Source organism: Bombina bombina, chromosome 2 (assembly GCF_027579735.1).
Source record: "Bombina bombina isolate aBomBom1 chromosome 2, aBomBom1.pri, whole genome shotgun sequence".
NCBI lineage: Eukaryota > Metazoa > Chordata > Amphibia > Anura > Bombinatoridae > Bombina > Bombina bombina.
In genome coordinates, this window is record NC_069500.1 from 666,668,418 (window position 1) to 666,690,009 (window position 21,592).

At 39.0% G+C, this 21,592-nt stretch overlaps 1 protein-coding gene across 1 annotated transcript in view; it reads right to left on the minus strand.

The window, feature by feature from the left end:
* Nucleotides 1–1,159: 1,159 nt before the first annotated feature.
* TMEM38B (transmembrane protein 38B) overlaps nt 1,160–21,592 on the minus strand; it is a 266,479-nt gene continuing 246,046 nt past the window's right edge. Inside the window, exon 6 of the mRNA XM_053702612.1 lies at nt 1,160–2,141. Coding sequence (XP_053558587.1) covers nt 1,953–2,141 — 189 coding nt within the window. The 3' untranslated portion in view covers nt 1,160–1,952. The remainder of the gene's footprint in view (nt 2,142–21,592) is intronic.

Here is a 21,592-nt window from a genome sequence, read left to right on the forward strand (position 1 = left end):
CATTTAATTTTAAACAATTTTCCATTTTACTTTGTTCTCTTGGTATTCTTAGTTGAAAGCTAAACCTAGGAGGTCCATAAGCTAATTTCTAAGCCCTTGAAGGCCATCTCTTCTCTCAGGGCATTTTGACAGTTTTTCACCACTAGAGGGTGTTAGTTCATGTGTGTCATATAGATAACACTGTGATCACGCACGTGGAGTTCCAGAGAGCCAGCTCTGATTGGCTAAAATGGATGTCTGTCAAAAGAACTGAAATAAGGGGGCAGTTTGCAGAGGCTTAGATACAAGGTAATCACAGAGGTAAAAAGTCTATTTATATAACTGTGTTGGTGATGGGAACCCTGAGATGACTGTTAAAGGAACAGTCTACACTAGGGAATGGGTAATAAAGGGATTATCTATCTTTTTAAACAAATAAAAATTATTGTGTAGACTGTTCCTTTAACAGTCATCTCAGGGTTCCCATCATTTGTGTGTGTGTGTGTGTGTGTGTGTGTGTGTGTGTGTGTGTGTGTGTGGGGGGGTTATTTTATGTATTCCTTTATTTTAATGCATAGGGTGTATTATATTTTATAGGCTTAAATACCAATCTCCTCTCCTAAATCTACATTTGAGCCATATGTCCTCTACATGTTTTTACAGGGCTACTAGTAGTGTCCTGCAAACCCAGTTTTGCTTTTTTTTATTCAAAATGTATTTATTCCGTTCTGTAGTTGCTTATTTGCTAATGACCAAACTCAAGATCTATTCTTACTGGTTTCAGGTCCAAAAGTGGCCTCCTTGCATGTGATATAACAGGTCATTTCCCTTATATTCACATACTATTTTCATTCTACTTTTTTGTCCAGTAGTCAGAAATTTGAGGCTTATGTAGCAATATTTCCTTGCAATTTTTAAATATCCTGCATGTCTGTGTTTGAATGTGAATTCTACAATGCATAATGCATAGAGATGTTATACTGTTTTCTGTTTGAATAACTTTATGCATCTGTATGCTCAGTCTTAATAATTCCTATTTTTAGTACCTATTTGTGTTGTTTTTTTTTAATCATTAAGATACATTTACGTTAGCAATTCTCTGTAGTGTCACATGTATTGTTTATTTGTGGTTTAAACCTCAATAAAAATTATATTACAAAAAATAATCAAGGAACCAATGTGCCAAAAGATATTTATGTATATACATTTACAGAAAATATATATATATATATCAAAACCATACTTCCATTTAAATTATGATCTTTAATTTAATTATAAATATGCTTATTTTATTCACAAATTATCAAATATTTTTAATAAAATAATTCAGAGAATACAGTTTTTAAAAAAGTGTCCAAGTTATTTCTATTATTAAATTTGTTTTGTTCTCTTGTTATTCTTTGTTGAACAGATATCTAGATAGATATTGTGCACATATTTGGAGCACTACATGACGGGAAATAGTGCTGCCATCTAGTGCTCTTGCTATTGTATAACATTGTTGCAAAACTACTGCCATATAGTCCTACAGACACGTGCACACTCATGTACTTACATGCCTGCTTTTCAACAAAAAACAACAATAAAACAAAGAAAATTTGATAGAAATAAATTGGAAAGTTGTTATAAATTGTATGTTCTGTCTGGATCGAAAAATACACAACATTCCTATCTGATAGCAGGCATAATTCAAAATAAATAAACAACTTTGTAAAGCTTTTCCTTTGCACAGCCTGTATTGTAGACATGGTCTTTTGTTGCTTAGTAGAGTTTACCAGTATGTGACAGTGAGGGAAATAGGAACTATATCATATTACAAATTTATATAATTTGAGGTATGCAAATCACAGCAAATTTGACTCAGATTAGTGTAAAAAAGTAACTAGTCACATTTGTGCTTTCACAGTAAGTGGCAGTGAATGTTTTTTTCAATCATTTACAGTATTTAAATACACATTAGCTTTGCAACCCACTCAGTCTTTTTTTTTATCTTGTTGCTTCGTAGCACTTTCACTTTCCTTTTCTGAGGGTTGCTTGGAAGGTTGTCCTTTGCTTCCTGCTGTGCCTGATGTTTCACATTGGCAACCGAAGAGAAGCCGACCCAGTGCAGCCTCAATAGGCTGGAATGGAGATTCTTTAGAATTTGACAACATCATTCTTGCCTTCAAAGATAGAAAATTCAGAGAATTACATTTTAAACAAAAATTGTAAACTTTAAATTTTATAAAGACAAAAAAAAAATCTTTACACAGGTTAATATGATCACAAAAAACATGGCGGCAAGTATGTATTATTACATCTCAGTGTCGATCTGGCGATATATTAAAAAAAAAAAGTGGTCTAAACCTTGCTGACGAGTGGCGATGTATCTCCCATAGGATAGAATGGGGGTCTCAACTTCAGGAAAAGTTTACCTACATTGTCACTGAGCTACGATGTAGCCCCCGGGAGGAGGGCTGACTTTAAATCAAGCGGAGACTGTGTATTCGCAAAAATAAAAAATGTTTTCTCTGTAGTAACACTTCAAATTATGCATATGTAAATTCAGTTTCACTGTACATTCACTAGCTTTGTTTCACTAGGAAATATTGCCACTGAAAAGCTGGCGATACTGATATGGCTGAAAAAGGTAAAGCTAAAACTATAGGACAGTGTTTTGAATATTAGAAACCCACAGCAATGTTTCACCATTAAAATACAGGTTACTCCCATGGAACACCCTTGAAACTCCAACAGAACGCCTATATATTCGGCATGTCTGTGAACAACATTTTAATAATAATAATAATAATAATAATAACTAGTATTTATATAGCGCCTTTCTCCCAGTGGGACTCAAATCGCTTTTTCAGCGCTTGCTCTCGGAATTAACCAAATCGGCAGCTGAAAAGTAATAGTTGTTATTATTACCCAATTTAATGGTACTTATTTTATCTACCTCGGAAGGATGAAGGGCTGAATCGGCCCTGCCGGGATTTGAACCTGTGATCTTGGATCTTTTAAACAGGCTTTTTTGTAGTCAGGGCATTTACCAACCTACCTCACCGGCTTACACAAAAAAAAACTTCCTATTAAAACTATAGGAGCTGAGGATGTGGTATATGACTTATGTATATACATTATTTAATGTATATGTATTCTATAGTTAGTTTAGTGTTAGAATATGTATGTAAACTTTAGGCGTAATTTTAAAAAGCATGTTTTTTGTTACAGGATAGCAATATTCATATTTCCATACTACTTCCATAATACTGCAATTGCGCAATCGTACTGTAACATACGTGTTCTACATTAATATTAATAGACAGAGAGAGAATATTGTGATTGCACGGTAGCAAACGCGTTCTATATTAATCTAAGTAAAACATGATTGCACAATCACAATATTATGAAATATGAATATTGTGAATGCACAATCGTGTTCTCAATATTAACCCCTTCCCGCCCAGACTTATTTGTCTGATGAAAAGAAATAAGTAAAATCACGCAATCGTTCATGCGATCGCGTGATTTCAATGATGGGATAATGTCGGGGGGGAGTGCCTATAACCCTAGAAAAAAAACACGCCTAAGGACACAATACAATATTTTTACAATCACGCCTAAAGTTTACATACATATTCTAACATTATACTATAGAATACATATTCATTAAGCAATGTATATACTGTACATATCATATACCCACAATCCCCCTGCTCCTATAGGTGTATTATTGATTTGCTAAATCTTGCGCACGATATATAAATAATTATAATCAAGCTATTCCACATTAAAGGGACATTATACACTAGATTTTTCTTTGCATAAATGTTTTGTAGATGATCCATTTATACAGACCACCTGGGAGTTTTTTTGTATCAATGTATAGTTTTGCTTATTTTTTAATAACATTGTGCTTGTTTTCAGACTCCTACCCAAGCCCCAAAGTGTCAGATGTATACAGACCACTGCTTGCTTCTGTTTGCCTAATCTGTCTTCCTATGCTGGGAAGGGGGGGGGGGTGCATCTGCACCAAGCCCCTTTTACAGGGTGTTCCAGCTAATTTCATCAACAGTGCTAAATTTGGAGCTTTTAAGTAAGTTTTTTTTAAAAGGTTTAATAATGGATTTTTAGATCAGTATCTGTGCATATTCTTCTTTATAGTAGTGTCTATTACATGCAGTTATATGAAAATTGGTGTATACTGTCCTTTAATCATGAATCCTCCCCCTAACAGATCAGCCTACCCCTTCCCTAGCTAGTTCTGTTTTGATGACCTATCTACAGGAGGAGGAGCTCCCGCCCACCAGCTACTAGTACTTTCAGTTCAGTTCAGTGTGTCAGTAGAGATGGGAAGTCTGATTCATCTTGATGAATCAGTTCATTTCAGACTGTTCGTTTAACTGAACCAGTTCATGAACCAATTTATCAGTTCACTTGTTGGGCACGTGATGCATGAGGGACAAGCTGCAGATTCTCTTATTACGGATGCTCCACTGATCCGATTCCTGACTCCTTAGTCACTGTCCGACTCGTCCTGACACACAATGCAGCGTTACATCTATTTCTTACCTATATCATATGGATAACCGGTCTTTTGTATATGAAAAACCAAGGCAAATACATACAACACAGTGCATAGAACAGAGTATGCTGCATTTTGTATTGTGGTATTTGCCTAATAGTTGCATATCTGACAAAAGCCTGGTTATCCATGATCATACACAGGGAAGTGATACCCGCTTTATTTACCTAATAACTATTATAATAAATTTACATTAACACAATAACTCCACAGCAATATTTAGGGTTAATTTAGGGGCAGTTAGGGTTAACAGGGGTCCTTGGCGTTGTTATGATGCACCTTCAAACACAAGTTGTGGTTGTACTTTTACACGCCTCAGTGTAAAAGTACAACCACAACTTGTGTTTGAAGGTACACCAACCCTGAGGAGTTCTAATTCTGAACGGAGGGAGGTGTATGTGAACACGAATACCAACCGGATTCTTGCAAACTTTCTACACTACAGGAGAACTTTTCTTTCATCCACCAATGTAAGTGGTTGCCAGAGATACATTTTCTTCACAATAGCGCTATTGTTATCCTCAGTTACCTGGACTGACACTTTCTGACCTTTGACCGTGACGCTAACGGTAGGTCACGTGATTCGATCCTAGCCGCGGACAACAACAAGCGGCATAATCCGCCCGGGCGCGGGGATATCCGCCAAAGATAAGGTATAGATACTAACTGTCTTTCTCCCTCCAGCAATCTATTTAGACGTGGTGTGATCCGCCGAGGGAATACAGAGGGAACACAGCTTTCTCACCATACAAGAAGGTAACATTTCTGAAATGATCAACGTTCTCTTGTTTACACGTATGAAGTGCACTTTTGGATACTAAAAGACGGTACAGCCTATTATCCACTTATTTGTGGTTACAACATTTTTTCTAACTCATCTGGACTGTTGGTGACAACCCTATTCTTTAAGAATCCTATTATTTTAATATGAGATTCTAGGCTTATCCTCTCATATGAGTTTCCATGTTTTCAACTGCTGATTGATTTTAGTAGGGAGACGTCCCTTATTTTAGAGTATTAGAGAATGTATGTGTTAAATATTAACAGACTAATAAATGTATATATGTTTTTTTAATTTTCGCTGATTTATCTTATTTATATCCAGCTTGAGTGTGGTTATTTTATCTGTAAGATCCTCGCTTATTAGCGCTGTTACTTTTTATTTTTATTTAGTCTAAATTTTGGTTAATCTTGGAGGGGATATTCACAGTACCAGCAGGGTCTATTTTCTCTTGGGCGCTTTTTTCCTTATTTTTTAGAATAGCATTTTGTTATGGGACAAACAGTACATTTAGTATTGCAATTCTCACAAAGCATATTTATCCTTTCACAATAAAATGCTAAATCTGTGATTACCTTGTATCTAAGGCTTTGCACCAATCCCCCTGTTCTCAGAGGTGTGTGCATACATGAATTTAGCCAATCAGTGATCACTCACACTTCAACGAGAGTCAGCTCAGTGTTATCTATATAGTACACATTAAAGGGACAGTCAAGTCCAAAAAAACTTTCATGATTCAAATAGGGCATGTCATTTTAAACAACTTTCCAATTTACTTGTATAACCAATTTTGCTTTGTTCTCTTGGTATTCTTAGTTGAAAGCTAAACCCAGGAGGTTAATTTGCTAATTTCTTAGACCTTGAAGTCCGCCTCTAATCTAAATGCATTTTGACAGTTTTTCTCCACTAGAGGGCGTTAGTTCATGTGTTACATATAGATAACATTGAGCTCAAGCATGTGAATTTACCGAGGAGTGAGCACTGATTCGCTAAAATGCAAGTTTGTCAAAAGAACTGAAATAAGGGGGCAGTCTGCAGAGGCTTAGATTACACAGTAATTACAGAGGTAAAACGTGTATAATTATAACTATTGGTTATGCAAAACTGGGAAATGGGTAATTAAAGGCCCAGTCAACACATTAGATTTGCATAATCAACAAATTTCAAAGTTATATATATTTCCACTCCCCTTGTACCATGTGATAGCAATCAGCCAATCACAAATGCATATACGTATAGTCTGTGAATTCTTGCACATGCTCAGTAGGATCTGGTGACTCAAAAATTGTAAATATAAAAGACTGTGCACATTTTTTTAATGGAAGTAAATTGGAAAGTTGTTTAAAATTACATGCTGTATCTGAATCATGAAAATTTAATTTAACCTGAGTGTCCCTTTAAGGTATTATCTATCTTTTAAAACAACAAATATTCTGGTGTGGACTGTCTCTTTAACTAGCTTTTATCTTGCTTTGAAAAACTTATAAAATGCTATGGATTTTTGTTCTTATAAATTATATTAATTTAACAATGTTGGTTGTGCAAAGCTCGGGAATGGGTATTAAAGGCGCTACCTATCTTTTTACACAAAAAACACATTTGAATTAGACTGTCCCTTTAAACTTTACACTGTACTCACACAGATAATCTCAATGTAAACAATGTAAACAACATTTTGCAGCTATACTGCTTTGGAATCAAATCCCCTTCTTTTGGATAGCCTTTGCAATGTACAGCATTTTGTGTACAATAACACAGGCCTCTATGATTCTATTGTGCACAAGACATTATGAAAATGTATTTTATACAGTTCTCACTGCCATTTTATTCTTTAGGTAGTGGAATCAAATTGGATGTTACCATAGTATTAAAATATGAATTGCCAAAATTACCCTGCTTAAAAAATAGACAGAAGAATGTGACACTATTTTATAGAGAAATTACAGAAAAATATGTACAGGTATACTCTGCTCAAACAGCGGATTAGGGACCGGAGCCCCGTTGTAAAGTGAAAACCACCTTAAAGTGAAACAAGGCAGTTTTAGCTTTCTTTTCACTTGCCAGTCGGCTAGATTTGGAGTTTTGTCGGTAACGACCCGAAAAACTAACGCCGGCTTTTTTCTGGCCGCACCATAAAAATAACTCTGGTATTGAGAGTCCACATAAAGGCTGCGTTAGGCTCCAAAAAAGGAGCGTAGAGCATTTTTAATGCAGCTTCAACTCTCGATACCAGAGTTGCTTACGCAAGCGGCCAGCCTCAAAAACGTGCTCGTGCACGATTCTCCCATAGGAAACAATGGGGCTGTTTGAGCTGAAAAAAAACCCCTGCAAAAAAGCAGCGTTCAGCTCCTAACGCAGCCCCATTGTTTGCTATGGGGAAACACTTCCTACGTCTGCACCTAACACTCTAACATGTACCCCGAGTCTAAACACCCCTAACCTTACACTTATTAACCCCTAATCTGCCGCCCCTGCTATCGCTGACCCCTGCATATTATTATTAACCCCTAATCTGCCGCTCCGTAAACCGCCGCTACTTACATTATCCCTATGTACCCCTAATCTGCTGCCCTAACATCGCCGACCCCTATATTATATTTATTAACCCCTAATCTGCCGCCCACAACGTCGCCTCCACCTAACTACACTTATTAACCCCTAATCTACCGAGCGGACCTGAGCGCTACTATAATAAAGTTATTAACCCCTAATCCGCCTCACTAACCCTATAATAAATAGTATTAACCCCTAATCTGCCCTCCCTAACATCGCCGACACCTAACTTCAATTATTAACCCCTAATCTGCCGACCGGAGCTCACCGCTATTCTAATAAATGTATTAACCCCTAAAGCTAAGTCTAACCCTAACACTAACACCCCCCTAAATTAAATATAATTTACATCTAACGAAATTAATTAACTCTTATTAAATAAATTATTCTTATTTAAAGCTAAATACTTACCTGTAAAATAAATCCTAATATAGCTACAATATAAATTATAATTATATTATAGCTATTTTAGGATTTATATTTATTTTACAGGTAACTTTGTATTTATTTTAACCAGGTACAATAGCTATTAAATAGTTAAGAACTATTTAATAGCTAAAATAGTTAAAATAATTACAATTTTACCTGTAAAATAAATCCTAACCTAAGTTACAATTAAACCTAACACTACACTATCAATAAATTAATTAAATACAATTCCTACAAATAAATACAATTAAATAAACTAGCTAAAGTACAAAAAATAAAAAAGAACTAAGTTACAAAAAATAAAAAAATATTTACAAACATAAGAAAAATATTACAACAATTTTAAACTAATTACACCTACTCTAAGCCCCCTAATAAAACAACAAAGCCCCCCAAAATAACAAAATGCCCTACCCTATTCTAAATTACTACATTTCAAAGCTCTTTTACCTTACCAGCCCTGAACAGGGCCCTTTGCGGGGCATGCCCCAAGAAATTCAGCTCTTTTGCCTGTAAAAAAAACATACAATACCCCCCCCCAACATTACAACCCACCACCCACATACCCCTAATCTAACCCAAACCCCCCTTAAATTAACCTAACACTAAGCCCCTGAAGATCTTCCTACCTTGTCTTCACCCTACCAGGTTCACCGATCCGTCCTGAAGAGCTCCTCCGATGTCCTAATCCAAGCCCAAGCGGGGAGCTGAAGAGGTCCATGATCCGGCTGAAGTCTTCATCCAAGCGGGAGCTGAAGAGGTCCATGATCCGGCTGAAGTCTTCATCCAAGCGGGAGCTGAAGAGGTCCATGATCCGGATGAAGTCTTCTATCAACGGCATCTTCAATCTTCTTTCTTCCGGATCCATCTTGCAGACCTCCGACGCGGAACATCCTCTTCTCCCGACGCCTACTAGCCGAATGACGGTTCCTTTAAGGGACGTCATCCAAGATGGCGTCCCTCGAATTCCGATTGGCTGATAGGATTCTATCAGCCAATCGGAATTAAGGTAGGAATATTCTGATTGGCTGATGGAATCAGCCAATCAGAATCAAGTTCAATCCGATTGGCTGATTCGATCAGCCAATCAGATTGAGCTTGCATTCTATTGGCTGTTCCGATCAGCCAATAGAATGCAAGCTCAATCTGATTGGCTGATTGGATCAGCCAGTCGGATTGATCTTGATTCTGATTGGCTGATTCCATCAGCCAATCAGAATATTCCTACCTTAATTCCGATTGGCTGATAGAATCCTATCAGCCAATCGGAATTCGAGGGACGCCATCTTGGATGACGTCCCTTAAAGGAACCGTCATTCGGCTAGTAGGCGTCGGGAGAAGAGGATGTTCCGCGTCGGAGGTCTGAAAGATGGATCCGGAAGAAAGAAGATTGAAGATGCCGTTGATAGAAGACTTCATCCGGATCATGGACCTCTTCAGCTCCCGCTTGGATGAAGACTTCAGCCGGATCATGGACCTCTTCAGCTCCTGCTTGGATGAAGACTTCAGCCGGATCATGGACCTCTTCAGCCCCCCGCTTGGGCTTCGATTAGGACATCGGAGGAGCTCTTCAGGACGGATCGGTGAACCTGGTAGGGTGAAGACAAGGTAGGAAGATCTTCAGGGGCTTAGTGTTAGGTTTATTTAAGGGGGGTTTGGGTTAGATTAGGGGTATGTGGGTGGTGGGTTGTAATGTTGGGGGGGGGGTATTGTATGTTTTTTTTACAGGCAAAAGAGCTGAATTTCTTGGGGCATGCCCCGCAAAGGGCCCTGTTCAGGGCTGGTAAGGTAAAAGAGCTTTGAAATGTAGTAATTTAGAATAGGGTAGGGCATTTTGTTATTTTGGGGGTCTTTGTTATTTTATTAGGGGGCTTAGAGTAGGTGTAATTAGTTTAAAATTGTTGTAATATTTTTCTTATGTTTGTAAATATTTTTTTATTTTTTGTAACTTAGTTCTTTTTTATTTTTTGTACTTTAGCTAGTTTATTTAATTGTATTTATTTGTAGGAATTGTATTTAATTAATTTATTGATAGTGTAGTGTTAGGTTAATTGTAGGTAATTGTAGGTATTTTATTTAATTAATTTAATGATAGTGTAGTGTTAGGTTTAATTGTAACTTAGGTTAGGATTTATTTTACAGGTAATTTTGTTATTATTTTAACTAGGTAACTATTAAATAGTTCTTAACTATTTAATAGCTATTGTACCTGGTTAAAATAATTACAAAGTTGCCTGTAAAATAAATATTAATCCTAAAATAGCTACAATATAATTATAATTTATATTGTAGCTATATTAGGGTTTATTTTAAAGGTAAGTATTTAGCTTTAAATAGGAATAATTTATTTAATAAGAGTTAATTAATTTCGTTAGATTTAAATTATATTTAATTTAGGGGGGTGTTAGTGTTAGGGTTAGACTTAGCTTTAGGGGTTAATACATTTATTAGAATAGCGGTGAGCTCCGGTCGGCAGATTAGGGGTTAATAATTGAAGTTAGGTGTCGGCGATGTTAGGAAGGGCAGATTAGGGGTTAATACTATTTATTATAGGGTTAGTGAGGCGGATTAGGGGTTAATAACTTTATTATAGTAGCGGTGCGGTCCGGTCGGCAGATTAGGGGTTAATAAGTGTAGGTAGGTGTCGGCGACGTTGAGGGGGGCAGATTAGGGGTTAATAAATATAATATAGGGGTCGGCGGTGTTAGGGGCAGCAGATTAGGGGTACATAGCTATAATGTAGGTGGCGGCGCTTTGCGGTCGGCAGATTAGGGGTTAATTATTGTAGGTAGCTGGCGGCGACGTTGTGGGGGGCAGATTAGGGGTTAATAAATATAATACAGGGGTCGGCGGTGTTAGGGGCAGCAGATTAGGGGTACATAAGTATAACGTAGGTGGCGGTCGGCAGATTAGGGGTTAAAAAACAGAATTTATGCTTACCTGATAAATTACTTTCTCCAACGGTGTGTCCGGTCCACGGCGTCATCCTTACTTGTGGGATATTCTCTTCCCCAACAGGAAATGGCAAAGAGTCCCAGCAAAGCTGGTCACATGATCCCTCCTAGGCTCCGCCCACCCCAGTCATTCGACCGACGGACAGGAGGAAATATATATAGGAGAAACCATATGATACCGTGGTGACTGTAGTTAGAGAAAATAATTCATGAGACCTGATTAAAAAACCAGGGCGGGCCGTGGACCGGACACACCGTTGGAGAAAGTAATTTATCAGGTAAGCATAAATTCTGTTTTCTCCAACATTGGTGTGTCCGGTCCACGGCGTCATCCTTACTTGTGGGAACCAATACCAAAGCTTTAGGACACGGATGAAGGGAGGGAGCAAATCAGGTCACCTAAATGGAAAGCACCACGGCTTGCAAAACCTTTCTCCCAAAAATAGCCTCCGAAGAAGCAAAAGTATCAAATTTGTAAAATTTGGCAAAAGTGTGCAGTGAAGACCAAGTCGCTGCCTTACATATCTGGTCAACAGAAGCCTCGTTCTTGAAGGCCCATGTGGAAGCCACAGCCCTAGTGGAGTGAGCTGTGATTCTTTCAGGAGGCTGCCGTCCGGCAGTCTCATAAGCCAATCGGATAATGCTTTTAAGCCAAAAGGAAAGAGAGGTAGAAGTCGCTTTTTGACCTCTCCTTTTACCAGAATAAACAACAAACAAGGAAGATGTTTGTCTGAAATCTTTAGTAGCCTCTAAATAGAATTTTAGAGCACGGACTACGTCCAAATTGTGTAACAAACGTTCCTTCTTTGAAACTGGATTCGGACACAAAGAAGGTACAACTATCTCCTGGTTAATATTTTTGTTGGAAACAACTTTCGGAAGAAAACCAGGCTTAGTACGCAAAACCACCTTATCTGCATGGAACACCAGATAGGGCAGAGAACACTGCAGAGCAGATATTTCTGAAACTCTTCTAGCAGAAGAAATTGCAACCAAAAACAAAACTTTTCAAGATAATAACTTAATATCTACGGAATGTAAGGGTTCAAACGGAACCCCTTGAAGAACTGAAAGAACTAGATTTAGACTCCAGGGAGGAGTCAAAGGTCTGTAAACAGGCTTGATCCTAACCAGAGCCTGAACAAATGCTTGAACATCTGGCACAGCTGCCAGTCTTTTGTGAAGTAAAACAGATAAAGCAGAGATCTGTCCCTTCAGAGAACTTGCAGATAATCCTTTCTCCAAACCTTCTTGTAGAAAGGATAGAATCTTAGGAATTTTTATCTTGTTCCATGGGAATCCTTTAGATTCACACCAACAGATATATTTTTTCCATATTTTATGGTAAATTTTTCTAGTTACAGGCTTTCTAGCCTGAATCAGAGTATCTATTACAGAATCTGAAAACCCACGCTTTGATAAAATCAAGCGTTCAATCTCCAAGCCGTCAGTTGGAGGGAAACCAGATTCGGATGTTCGAATGGACCCTGAACAAGAAGGTCCTGTCTCAAAGGTAGATTCCATGGTGGATCCGATGACATATTCACCAGGTCTGCATACCAAGTCCTGCGTGGCCACGCAGGAGCTATCAAGATCACCGAGGCCCTCTCCTGATTGATCCTGGCTACCAGCCTGGGGATGAGAGGAAACGGTGGGAATACATAAGCTAGGTTGAAGGTCCAAGGTGCTACTAGTGCATCTACTAGGGTCGCCTTGGGATCCCTGGATCTGGACCCGTAGCAAGGAACCTTGAAGTTCTGACGAGACGCCATCAGATCCATGTCTGGAATGCCCCATAATTGAGTTATTTGGGCAAAGATTTCCGGATGGAGTTCCCACTCCCCCGGATGGAATGTCTGACGACTCAGAAAATCCGCTTCCCAATTTTCCACTCCTGGGATGTGGATCGCAGACAAGTGGCAGGAGTGATCCTCCGCCCATTGAATTATCTTGGTCACTTCTTTCATCGCCAGGGAAGTCCTTGTTCCCCCCTGATGATTGATATATGCAACGGTCGTCATGTTGTCTGACTGAAACCTTATGAATTTGGCCTTTGCTAGTTGAGGCCAAGCTCTGAGAGCATTGAATATCGCTCTCAGTTCCAGAATGTTTATCGGGAGAAGAGACTCTTCCCGAGACCATAGACCCTGAGCTTTCAGGGATTCCCAGACCGCGCCCCAGCCCACTAGGCTGGCGTCGGTCGTGACAATGACCCACTCTGGTCTGCGGAAGCTCATTCCCTGTGACAGATTGTCCAGGGTCAGCCACCAACGGAGTGAATCTCTAGTCTTTTGATCTACTTGAATCGTCGGAGACAAGTCTGTATAATCCCCATTCCACTGTCTGAGCATGCACAGTTGTAATGGTCTTAGATGAATTCGTGCAAAAGGAACTATGTCCATTGTTGCAACCATCAATCCTATTACTTCCATGCACTGCGCTATGGAAGGACGAGGAACAGAATGAAGTACTTGACAAGAGCTTAGAAGTTTTGATTTTCTGACCTCTGTCAGAAAAATCCTCATTTATAAGGAATCTATTATTGTTCCCAAGAAGGGAACTCTTGTTGACGGGGACAGAGAACTTTTTTCTTTGTTCACCTTCCATCCGTGAGATCTGAGAAAGGCTAGGACGATGTCCGTATGAGCCTTTGCTTTTGACAGGGACGACGCTTGAATCAGGATGTCGTCCAAGTAAGGTACTACTGCAATGCCCCTTGGTCTTAGAACCGCTAGAAGGGACCCTAGTACCTTTGTGAAAATCCTTGGAGCAGTGGCTAATCCAAATGGAAGTGCCACAAACTGGTAATGCTTGTCCAGAAAAGCGAACCTTAGGAACTGATGATGTTCCTTGTGGATAGGAATATGTAGGTACGCATCCTTTAAATCCACGGTAGTCATAAATTGATTTTCCTGGATAGTAGGTAGGATTGTTCGAATAGTTTCCATTTTGAACGATGGTACCCTGAGAAATTTGTTTATGATCTTTAGATCCAAAATTGGTCTGAATGTTCCCTCTTTTTTGGGAACTATGAACAGATTGGAATAAAATCCCATTCCTTGTTCTCTTATTGGAACTGGATGTATCACTCCCATCTTTAACAGGTCTTCTACACAATGTAAGAATGCCTGTCTCTTTATTTGGTTTGAAGATAATTGAGACCTGTGGAACCTTCCCCTTGGGGGTAGTTCCTTGAATTCCAGGAGATAACCTTGAGAAACTATTTCTAGCGCCCAAGGATCCTGAACATCTCTTGCCCAAGCCTGAGCAAAGAGAGAAAGTCTGCCCCCCACTAGATCCGGTCCCGGATCGGGGGCTATCCCTTCATGCTGTTTTGGTAGCAGTGGTAGGCTTCTTGGCCTGCTTACCCTTGTTCAAGCCTTGCATTGGTTTCCAGGCTGGTTTGGGTTGTGAAGTATTACCCTCTTGCTTAGAGGATACAGAATTAGAGACTGGTCCGTTTCTGCGAAAGGGACGAAAATTAGGCTTATTATTAGCCTTAAAAGACCTATCCTGTGGGAGGGCGTGGCCCTTTCCCCCAGTGATGTCTGAAATAATCACTTTCAAATCAGGTCCAAATAATGTTTTACCTTTGAAAGGAATGTTAAGCAATTTTGTCTTGGAAGACACATCCGCTGACCAAGACTTTAGCCAAAGCACTCTGCGCGCCACGACAGCAAACCCTGAATTTTTCGCCGCTAATCTAGCTAATTGCAAAGCGGCATCTAAAACAAAAGAGTTAGCCAATTTAAGTGCTTGAACTCTGTCCATAACCTCCTCATACGAAGATTCTTTACTGAGCGATATTTCTAGTTCCTCGAACCAGAAACACGCTGCCGTAGTGACAGGAACAATGCATGAAATTGGTTGTAGAAGGTAACCTTGCTGTACAAAAATCTTTTTAAGCAAACCCTCTAATTTCTTATCCATAGGATCTTTGAAAGCACAACTATCTTCGATAGGAATAGTAGTGCGTTTGTTTAGAGTAGAAACCGCCCCCCTCGACCTTGGGGACTGTCTGCCATAAGTCCTTTCTGGGGTCGACTATAGGAAATAATTTCTTAAATATAGGGGGGGGAACAAAAGGTATGCCGGGCCTTTCCCACTCTTTATTTACTATGTCCGCCACCCGCTTGGGTATAGGAAAAGCGTCGGGGGGCACCGGAACCTCTAGGAACTTGTCCATCTTACATAATTTCTCTGGAATGACCAAATTGTCACAATCATCCAGAGTAGATAACACCTCCTTAAGCAGTGCGCGGAGATGTTCTAATTTAAATTTAAATGTCACAACATCAGGTTCAGCTTGATGAGAAATTTTTCCTGAATCTGAAATTTCTCCATCAGACAAAACCTCCATCATGGCCCCTTGAGATTGGTGTGAGGGTATGTCAGAACAGTTATCATCAGCGTCCTCTTGCTCTTCAGTGTTTAAAACAGAGCAATCGCGCTTTCTCTGATAAGTAGGCATTTTGGATAAAAGATTTGCTATGGAGTTATCTGTTGCATTACTGTCCTTACTTTGTTTGGACACTATGGCACAATTATCACATAAATTTAAATGGGGAGACACATTGGCTTTCATACATATAGAACATAGCTTATCTGATGGTACAGACATGTTAAACAGGCTTAAACTTGTCAACAAAGCACAAAAAACGTTTTAAAATAAAACCGTTACTGTCACTTTAAATTTCAAACTGAAAACACTTTATTACTGAATATGTGAAAAAGTATGAAGGAATTGTTCAAAATTCACCAAAATTTCACCACAGTGTCTTAAAGCATTAAAAGTATTGCACACCAAATTTCAGAGCTTTAACCCTTAAATTAACGGAACCGGAGCCGTTTTTACATTTAACCCCTATACAGTCCCAGAATGAGGCTCTGTCTATAACTAGAAAGGCCCCCATCTGAAAAAGGTGTCCAACACAGTGCCTGCCGTTTTTCTAAACGTTCCCCAAGATTATAATACCAATAATTAGTTAGAATCTGCATAATATGCCTAGTAAAGCAATTGTTTTAGCCCAGAAAAATGTCTACCAGTTTTTAAGCCCTTTTTGAAGCCCTTTATTCTTTTATGTTTAACTAAGAAAATGGCTTACCGGTCCCCATGAGGGGAAATGACAGCCTTCCAGCATTACATGGTCTTGTTAGAAATATGGCTAGTCATACCTTAAGCAGAAAAGACTGCTAACTGTTTCCCCCAACTGAAGTTACTTCATCTCAACAGTCCTGTGTGGAAACAGCAATCGATTTTAGTTACTGTCTGCTAAAATCATCTTCCTCTTACAAACAGAAATCTTCATCCTTTTCTGTTTCAGAGTAAATAGTACATACCAGCACTATTTTAAAATAACAAACACTTGATAGAAGAATAAAACTACATTTAAACACCAAAAAACTCTTAACCATCTCCGTGGAGATGTTGCCTGTGCAACGGCAAAGAGAATGACTGGGGTGGGCGGAGCCTAGGAGGGATCATGTGACCAGCTTTGCTGGGACTCTTTGCCATTTCCTGTTGGGGAAGAGAATATCCCACAAGTAAGGATGACGCCGTGGACCGGACACACCAATGTTGGAGAAAAAATTATTCGAGTGTCGGCGATGTGGGGGGACCTCGGTTTAGGGGTACATAGGTAGTTTATGGGTGTTAGTGTACTTTAGAGTACAGTAGTTAAGAGCTTTATAAACCGGAGTTAGCCCAGAAAGCTCTTAACTACTGACTTTTTTCCTGCGGCTGGAGATGTCTAACGCTCACTTCAGAAACGACTCTAAATACCGGAGTTAGAAAGATCCCATTGAAAAGATAGGATACGCAATTGACGTAAGGGGATCTGCGGTATGGAAAAGTCGCGGATGAAAAGTGAGCGTTAGGCCCTATTTTGAGTGACTCCAAATACCGGCGGTAGCCTAAAACCAGCGTTAGGAGCCTCTAACGCTGGTTTTCACGGCTAACGCCAAACTCCAAATCTAGGTCAGTGTGTTTAAAGACTTGAAAACATGTTTAAACTAACATATATTAGGGGTGCAATAGTGCTACGTTTAGTTTAACACTAGCACAGCACAGTATTCAATTAGTATTCAATAAATACTGTACCTGTAAAATAGTGACAATTAATTAGGACTATAGCACTGAGACACAGATTGCACTGTAATAAAATAATGTAATCAGATTGAACTGCGCATAACAAAGTGGTGCCAGTCACTTTTCTCACAATCTCACAATGATTACAGCACTGTTTCAAAATCCTTGGAGTTTGAACTTCAGCTCCACAAAACGCTGTATTAGCGAAGCGCTGTAAAGTGAGGTATACCTGTATTTGAAATTTTACAATTCATATTTTTTTACAGGGAGCACAACTATTTTGTTTTGAGAAACCAGTTTTTAACCTGAATAATTAACCAATTTCTGTTTAATACTTTAAATATAATATAATTTATGTACACCTATTTTACCTCCAAAAATTTGAATATAATGTAATTGTATTGTGAAAGGAGAAATATGCTTTGTGAGCATTGCCACGCTAAATGTACTGTTTGTCACATAACATAATGCTAACATTGGAGTTTTAGAAATCCATGTGACTAAAGCCGAGGTGCACATTTACCAGTCTGTCTGTATTGATCCTCACTGACACACTGACTGAACTGAAAGTAATATTAGCTGGTGAGCCTGATCTGTAAGTGGGAGGATTCATGCTTAACCCCTTAACTACCAAGGACGTACAGGGTACCTCCTACAAAAACTGTCAGTTAATGACCAAGGATGTGCCCTGTACGTCCTTAGGGGTTTCAAGCGGTGGAAGTGATCATGATCGTTTCCATCCGCTTTCAAGGTATTGCAGTGATGCCTTGATATTGAGGCATCACTGCAATACCTTTTTTTACCCACCGATACAGAGACACTCTGTGGCCCTCTCTGCATCGGCCAGAGATGGTGCCGATCGTTGGTGGGTGGGAGCCATAGCAGGGAGGCGGGTGGGCGGCCCATCGCTGGATCACTTCCTGATCCGGTGCGTGCAAGTGGTTGGGAGTGCGCAGGGGGAGCAGGCGGGATTGAGTGTGAGCACGCGCTAGTACTTTAAAATAAATTACATTGAAGGTGATAAGAGGGAGGGAGAGAGAAGGGGTGGGTTAAAAATGTTATGAAAGGGATCTGGAAGGGGGAGGCTATAGAGGGGGGCAGCTACACTACAAAACATTGGCTTTTTTGCCAATAAATATATAAATAATAAGCACTTTTTTTTTTAAAGCAAACTGGGTACTGGCAGGCAGCTGCCAGTACCCAAGATGGCAGCAAATAGGTAGAGGGGGGTTAGAGAGCTGTTTGGGGGGGGGGATAAGGGAGGTTGGGGGTTAAGGGGGGATCCAACACTGCAGAATAAAAAAATAAATATATTATATATATATATATATATATATATATATATATATATATATATATATATATATATATATATATAAAAAGCTTTTTATTTTTGTATTGGCAGACTTGTGAGGTAGGGGAGGCAAGATAGCTGTTTAAGCGGGGTCAAGGAGGGATCAGGGGGTGGGATATGTCAGGTGGGAGGCTGATCTCTACACTAAATCTAAAATTAACCCAACAAGCTACCTAATTAACCCCTTAACTGCTGGGCATAATACAAGTGTGGTGCACAGCGGCATTTAGCGGACATCTAATTACCAAAAAGTGATGCCAAAGCCATATATATCTGCTATTTCTGAACAAAGGGGATCCCAGAGAAGCATTTACAACCATTTGTGAAATAATTGCACAAGCTGCTTGTAAATAATTTCAGTGAGAAACCTATAGTATGTGAAAACGTTTGTGAAAAAGTTACCTATTAAACTTTCTGCCAGTACTTAAGATGGCGATGACAATTGTGAGGTGGGGGAGGGAAGATAGCTGTTTGAGGGGTGTCAAGGAGAGATCAGGGGGTGGGATATGTCAGGTTGGAGGCTGATCTCTACACTAAAGCTAAAATTAACCCAACAAGCTACATAATAAACCCATTAACTGCTGGGCATAATACAAGTGTGGTGCACAGCGGCATTTAGCGGCCTTCTAATTACCAAAAAGCAATGCCAAAACCATATATGTCTGCTATTTCTGAACAAAGGGGATCCCAGAGAAGCATTTACAACCATTTGTGCCATAATTGAACAAGCTGTTTGTAAATAATTTCAGTGAGAAACCTAGTTAGTGAAAACGTTTGTGAAAAAGTTACTTTTTTTTTTATATATTTGATCGCATTTGGCGGTGAAATGGTAGCATGAAATATATACTAAAATTGGCCTAGATCAATACTTTGGGTTTTCTACTACACTAAAGATAAAATTAACCCTACAAGCTACCTAATTAACCCCTTCACTGCTGGGCATAATACGAGTGTGGTGCGCAGCAGCATTTAGCGGCCTTCTAATTACCAAAAAGTAATGCCAAAGCCATAAATGTCTGCTATTTCTGAACAAAGGGGATCCCAGAGAAGCATTTACAACCATTTGTGCCATAATTGCACAAGCTGTTTGTAAATTATTTCAGTGAGAAACCTAAAGTTAGTGAAAAGGAGTTTGTGAAAAAGTTACCTATTTTTTTTTATTTGATCGCATTTGGCGGTGAAATGGTGGCATGAAATATACCAAAGTGGGCCTAGATCAATACTTTGGGTTGTCTACTAAAGAAAAATATATACATGTCAAGGGATATTCAGGGATTCCTGACAGATATCAGTGTTAAATGTAACCATCGCTAATTTTGGAGAAAAATGGTTTGGAAATTGCGAAGTGCTACTTGTATTTATTGTCCTATAGTTTACAAAAAATACAAAGAACATGTAAACATTGGGTATTTCTAAACTCAACATAAAATTTAGAAACTATTTAGCATGGGTGTTTTTTGGTGGTTGTAGGTGTGTAACAGATTTTGGGGGTCAAAGTTAGAAAAAGTGGGGGGGTTTTCCATTTTTTTATCATATTTTATATATTTTTTATAGTAAATTATAAGATATGATGAAAATAATAGTATATTTAGAAAGTCCATTTAATGGTGAGAAAAATGGTATATATGTCTGGGTACAGTAAATGAGTAAGAGGAAAATTACAGCTAAACACAAACACAGCAGAAATGTAAAATAGCAAATTTAGCAAAATGTGCTCACGATTTATAAAAAAAACAAAATTTATGCTTACCTGATAAATTTCTTTCTTTCTTGACACGATGTGTCCACGGATCATCATTAATTACTGTTGGGAATATCACTCCTGCCCAGCAGGAGGTGGCAAAGAGCACCACAGCAAAGCTGTTAAATATCACCTCCCTTCCCTCCCACCCCAGTCATTCGACCAAAGTAAAGGAGAGAAAGGAAGCAACAAGGTGCAGAGGTGTCTGAAGTTTATAACATATCAACAACCGGTCTTAAAAACAGGACGGGCCGTGGACTCATCGTGTCAAGAAAGAAAGAAATTTATCAGGTAAGCATAATTTTTTTTTCTTCTAATGACACGATGAGTCCACGGATCATCATTAATTACTGTTGGGAATCAATACCCAAGCTAGAGTACACAGATGATAAGGGAGGGACAAGACAGGAAACCTAAACTGAAGGCATCACTGCTTGAAGAACCTTTCTCACAAAAGCGACCTCAGCTGAGGCCAAAATGTCAAATTTATAGAATTTAGAAGAAGAGTGAAGAGAGGACCAAGATGCAGCATTGTAAATCTGTTCCATAGAAGCTTCAGTTTTGAATGCCCATGAAAAATCAACAGCCCTTGTAGAATGAGCCGTAACTCTCTCTGGAGGTTGCTGTCCAGCAATTTCATAGGCAAAACGTATGATACTCTTCATTCATAAAGAAAATAAAACAGCCGTAGCTTTCTGTCCCTTACGTTTTCCGGAGAAAACCACAAATAAGGAAGAAGACTTACAAAATCCTTAGTCGCCTGTAAGTCAAATTTTAGAACACAAACCACGTCCAAATAGTGCAAAAAACGTTCTTTCCAAGAAGAAGGATTAGGGTACAAGGAAGGAACAACAATCTTCTGATTAATGTTGCAGACAGAAATTACATTATGGAAAAAAATCTAAACATGTTACATAAAAACCACCTTATCCGATGAAAAATAAGGTAAGGAGACTCACACTGTAGTGCCGAGAGCTCTGACACTCTACGAGCAGAGGAAATATTAATAAGAAACAAAAGTTTTCCAAGATAACAACTTAATAGCTAAGGAAACCATCAGCTCAAACAGAGCCCCTTGAAGAATCTTAAAAACTAGATTAAGACTCCAGGGAAGAGTAACTGGTTAGAATAGAGGCCTGAACCTGA